Source organism: Mercurialis annua, linkage group LG3, assembly GCF_937616625.2.
Source record: "Mercurialis annua linkage group LG3, ddMerAnnu1.2, whole genome shotgun sequence".
In the NCBI taxonomy this organism is placed as follows: Eukaryota; Viridiplantae; Streptophyta; class Magnoliopsida; order Malpighiales; family Euphorbiaceae; genus Mercurialis; species Mercurialis annua.
In genome coordinates, this window is record NC_065572.1 from 10,833,021 (window position 1) to 10,839,020 (window position 6,000).

At 35.9% G+C, this 6,000-nt stretch overlaps 1 protein-coding gene across 1 annotated transcript; it reads right to left on the reverse strand.

Moving 5' to 3' along the window:
- Positions 1–2,576: 2,576 nt before the first annotated feature.
- On the reverse strand, positions 2,577–5,561 carry LOC126673791 (uncharacterized). The gene has a single exon (XM_050368059.2). The coding sequence runs from the start codon at positions 5,486–5,488 to the stop codon at positions 3,026–3,028; it is 2,463 nt and encodes an 820-aa protein (XP_050224016.1). The 5' UTR covers positions 5,489–5,561; the 3' UTR covers positions 2,577–3,025.
- Between the last annotated feature and the right edge of the window lie 439 nt (positions 5,562–6,000).

A 6,000-nucleotide genomic window follows, 5' to 3' on the forward strand; every position in this document is an offset into this window, starting at 1 on the left:
ACATTCTCCACCACACCTATTTTGTGATCCTAAGGAATGTCCTGCCTCCACATTCATGCAAACAAAAGGCAAGTTGTGAAATTTTACCCAGAATGATACCATTGCAAAACTCATCTGTGTATGATCACCTATCCCATCTGGATTTTTTCAACGCAATTAAGCTTTCTTGAAATTTCCATGGACCACCTCCGAGGACCCTTCTCTTATCCTCCAACGAACCAAACTGAAAAACGAAAATATTTGGTCCCACCATTTCTACCACCAGACTTTCCTTTGTTTGCCACATATAGTTCACAGATTGGATTAATCCCTCCCTGTTAACTTTTTTAGTAGACGACACTTTGTCAATTAAAGAATTAGCCACCTTTTTCTCACCCATTGTCCTTGCCTCTTCTCCAAGATTACAGACCACCATATCTTCTTCATCATCAGAAAGAGATAGTAAATCACATAAAGTATTGATATCCTTAATAGACATATCGATTTCACTCTAAACAAAAAGTTCAGAGAGAAAAAAACTGCTCTCTATTTCAGAGAAAAAAAAAGGGGTTTACGGATATATTTAAGGCTCCCTGAAAATCCCCTCAGCTTTCAATCCCCTTTCGTTTGCACACTCACCTTTTAAAATCGCTAATTTTATCCAAATTACCATTTTTCACTTTCAATTGCATCCTCAAAGTACTAAATTGACATCTTTCTACTGGAAAAAGTTCATATCAATACTTTATATTTTAACACATTCTAAATAATCTTCAATGTTAAAATTTCAAGAATAAAACCATTTTCTCTAAAAAAAATTTCAAAAATCACTAAATTTCACATCCACTTTTATTCAATTTTACCGTTTTAATTCCACAAAATTAATTAAATAATTTTTTTTGATAAAATATTTAATGATTTTTAACAAAAAAAAAAAATCAAGTTACACAACCGAAAACCATGACCCACTGACGCCCATCTATCACCGAAAAATAATCCGTCCAAAAATTAAATAAATATTAAAAATAATTTTTTACATCTTAAATAATTAAATAAACAATTATTCATTTTTAAAAAAATATTTTTTTATCCGGAGAAGACGACCGTCTTCTCCGGCGGACAGACCCATCTGAGAATAGACCCACCGTGGTGGGTCTGTTCATGCGCTTGGCATGAGAGCATCACACTCGCAAAGAAGCAATTCGTTCAGATCCATAGAATCCTTGAGGCTTTGATTATTTTCCTTATGCTTAAGCAGAGCTGGAATGTCAAGTCCGTTTGGACTCTTGAGTGCACCAGTAATGTCACTGACAGCCTTTCTCATGAACAAACTTAGCCGCCCAAAATCCCACATTCCCAAAGCCCTATATGCCATAAAAATTTTGTTAACATTTAAAACTACTAGTTTCGCATTACGTGCTATGCACGTGGCTCGTAACGTAACTCGTCAATATACATATTTGTAAATTTATTATAATTATATCAATTTTTATTTATAATTAATATTAAATTAGTTAAGAATTTTTGTAAAAGTAAATATAATATATTCGGTTATTAAATTTTTTTCCATACTGAATTTATTCTTCTTTTGGTTTTATAATAACCATAATAACCATAATTAACTTAATTTTATTAATAATATCTTTAAAAATAATAAGATAATAAATTTAAATAATAATATATCGACCAAATATAGTATTTTAATTTTGTAGTTAAATCAAACTAAAATATAGGTATTCCTACTAATTTGAAGACAATTTAGTTATTTTTTACATACTAAAAACTAAATTGGAGATAATTTAGCTACCTATTCTAATTAGGACTTTAATTAAAATAGTGATTAATTAAATAACTAATTAGTTAATGACTATAAAACCTTTATTTAGTGTTAAACTGAAAAGGATTATTCAGTAAATTTGCCTGTCCCCCTCCCCCCCATCCGTATTTTTATATATAGTATAGATAAACATATAATCTTGTTTGAGTCATATAAGAAGCCCAATGAACAAATCTGGATAGCAAATTTTGTGAACATTGATTTATATTTAATATAAAAAATTTTAACTTTTAAAAATTTAGGGAAGATGGTGTTTTTATTTAAATTTTAACATTGGGTATCATTTAAATTAGTTGTGGAAATATAAGGTATGGATCTGAATTTTTTCCAATGAAAAAAAGATCAATTTAGTACTTTAAGGGTGCAATTGAAAGTAAAAGATGGCAATTTGGGTAAAATTGGTGATTTTAAAAGATAAGGGTGCAAACAAAAGGGGGTTGAAATGTGAGGGGTTTTTAAGGAGATTGCCTATATTTAACTATATTTTTAATTAATTGAAATAGCTAAGTTTTTGTTATGTCCATTATAACCATTTTTTTTTTTGGTTATAATTGACAAGACAAATACATATTTGAAGCTATCTATTTTTGAGATAATCATAATTATGGCAAATGTGCCTAATCATTTTTGGCATTATATTACCAAAAATATTGCTTGGACTGTTAAGAATTACTACTATTATTCTCTTATTTGATAAGAAAATTATTATTTTATAAGTAATTTTAGTAATACAAAATTCAAATAAAAATTTAAAAATAGATTAACTTAATTATAAATTTATTACTCCAAGAGGAAAGATTGGAAAGAACAAAAATGTCATATGATAATATTTTTAACGTTACAATTTACTTCAGCCTCCTCAAATCTACAAGATCAGCGCACTTCTTTTTTCTACTTCTATATGTTTTCTCAACAGGTACATTACAATCACTAATTATTTCTGTTTGATGTTTGCCAAAATGATCCTCCATCACCCATGAGTTTAAATACTGTTTAGAGATCCAGTAAAGCATTATTAAGCTTTACTAACTTGACAACATTCTTCTCTCGAAAAAAGAGTCGAACCCGTGAAGCTCAGCACAAGCAAAAAGATAGACTCTGAATCAGTAGAATCGACAATTGATAATTCCAGTGAAGATCTCATTCGCTTCTCGAGCTTCCCCACATATATCAGGAAGATGAAACCCATCTCAAAAATGATTATGCTAATCATTTGATGCACTCTATCTGCACTGTCAAATCCTTGACTCCTGCATCGTGAAATATGTGTGAAACCCGATCCTTTAATGAAGCCTTGTCGGTTTCTGCTGAGACGTGGAGTTGCATTGTACCGATAACATCTGTGTTCGTAAAGCTCCAGAAATGTAAATTCTGAACGCCATGTACCTCCTTTATCTTCATAGTATCTTTGACAGCTACTCTCATGTCCTGCTCATGAGCCCTCGGAACTCGTTGAAGCAGAATTTCTGCGGAGTTTCTGAGCAACGGAATGACAGAGGATATGATTAAAACGGAAATGAATATTGAGCTGGCAGGATCAGCAACAAGCCATCCTTTATACTTTATCAGGAGGGTAGATATAACAACTCCAACACTTCCCATTGTGTCTGCCAGAACATGCAAAAATATTCCCTCCATATTGTGATCAATATGGCGATGCTCCCGTTTTTGAGATTCTTCTTCGACGGATATCAAATTTCTCTGCTTGGAACCACTGTCACTGTCGTGATGAGTGTGAGCATGGGAGGATAATTCATGGTCATGATGATGGTGAGAGTGGCCACTGTGATCGTGATGATGGTGAGCATGGTTGCTTTGGTTCTGATCATGAGTATGGTTATGGTCATCATGGTGGTGGTCACAATGATGGTGTTCAAGATGACCACTGTGGCTAGCCAATGTCTTCTCATTGCAGTTGTGAGAAACAGATATACAGTCATGACGTTTTCCATCATGACCTTCATGATCATGGTCGTGATGGTGATGCTGGTGAGAATGAGAGTCGGACTTCGAATGGGAATGAGAATGTGAGCATGATCCGGACCCACCATGGGCATGGTGATGCTCCTCATGGAAAAAGACCAGCCCAACGAGATTTACTAGAAGCCCTCCAATGGAAACAGTTAGCAAACTATCAGTTGATATCTCTTGCGGATCCAAAATTCTCTCAAACGACTCCAACACAATCAATGCCCCGACAAGAACCAGAAAAACAGCATTAACATACCCTGACAAAACCTCAAACCGCCCACGTCCATAATTAAACTGATTGTTCGCAGGCAAACGAGAAATATAAGAAGCATATAAACCAATTGCCAACGCAGCACAATCAAACAACATGTGACAAGCATCCGAAATCAATCCAAGGCTGTTGCTCATAAACCCAGCAGCAAACTCGACAACCATGTAAGCAGTGTTAATCAACAAAAAGAGCGCAATCTTACGAGACTTTCTCTCGCTCAAAATATGTCTAACAGGCTTCATAATTGAAGAACTAAGCGACTCCGACGACTCCAATCCCAATTGAAGATAATTCCAATAAAGAGGATCCAACTTTCTAACAGCAATATACAACAGTAGCCCACATAACAAAAGACCCCAAAGAGACAACTCAGGGAAATAAAACAACTCCAAAACAACTGTACAAACAAATGTAATCAAAAACTCTTTCTGAAAATCCTTAGAATAAACCAACTTATCTTCAGTATAATAATTTTCACTTAAAAGAACTCCAAAAACTACAGTATTAACTAAAGGCCAACCGAAATTCGCAATCAAAACATCATCATCACCACTCTCAAACATGGTTAAACTAACTAAAGCAGGAATAAACAGCAACAAAGTAGTATAAAATAAAGAAACCAATCTAACCCGTTTCGGACCGAGCTGTCTGATAGCGCCAGAGTTCATGGAAACACGCTCATAACAACCTAAAAACCCAGACGAAAACGGTAACAACATAGACCAAAACCGAACACAATTCTCTCTAGGAAACACCGAAAATCCAAAAGAAGTCGAAAATGGGAAGCAATCAATCCGATCCCAACTGATGGATAACAAAAACAACCCGATAAAAAGCGCAAAAAACCCGGAAAATTTACCACCATTATTCGCCAATTGATGCTTACCCACTTGAGTTACGAACCGGGCGGCGACGGAACCGGATAATTCAGCAAGAATGAGAGCAGCAGTGCCGCAAAAGCGAAGAGCTTGAAATCTCAGGAGAAAAACCCCACCAAGGAGAAGAGATTTAGTGACTAAAAGCTTGTGTTGGGCGGGTGAGATTGAAGAGATGGAGAAGATGGGTTGATTGTAATTGGGAAAAAAAGAGAAAGCTAGAGAGAGAAGGAAGGAGAGGAGGGAGACGAGGAAGGAGAAAGGGAAGAGAGAGAACGACGGAGATGAGCGGAGGAATGGGAGGAGGGAGTAGAGAGAGCGGAGGGAGAAGAGGAGGAGAATCAGAAATGAAACTGATGATTTTGATTTTGATTTGGATGATGAGAGTGATGAAAGGCGTTGTTTTGATGGAGTTGGTGTTGGTGTAGAGAGGTGGGAGTAATTTGGGTATGGTCGGGTTGTTGTTGTGGTGGTGGTGGTGGTGGAGAAGGGGGTGGTGCGTGGTGGGACGGCGAGGCGATGGGGGCGGTGCTGGTGGTGGTGGTGATCGGCCATTTGAAATGGGTTTTGGTTGTTTTCTGGAGAAAAATGGAGTTTTAAGCTTAAAAATGGAGACTTTGACTTTGAGTCAGTCGTAAAGAAGGGGTTTTAGTAAGGCCCAATTTGAGTTGTGTACTTTGGGTTCTATCGGAGGTTATGTCCCTTTTGCTTATTTTGGGCTTCTTTCTCGTGCGTGTTAGGAGCTTAAAAAGAGGGAAATAAGTCTATGATTTTTTTGGCTTAAATTCACTCGCGGTCCCTGACTTTAGGGCCATTTACCAATGTTATTTCTAAATTTTAATCTAGGCCTATAAATTTCACGAGTTTTGATTTGAAAGACAGTAAACTACTCACGTCTAATTAAAACACATTCCGCATAATTTGACACGCCACTATAATACCGTAAAAATTCAAAATACTTAAATTACTTCTAAAATCCTAAAAAAGCAAAGCCTGAGTTAATAACCTACAACTACCGCACCCCTAACCCCAGCTCTCCACCACTCTCCCTCACTCTCGCCGTGGTC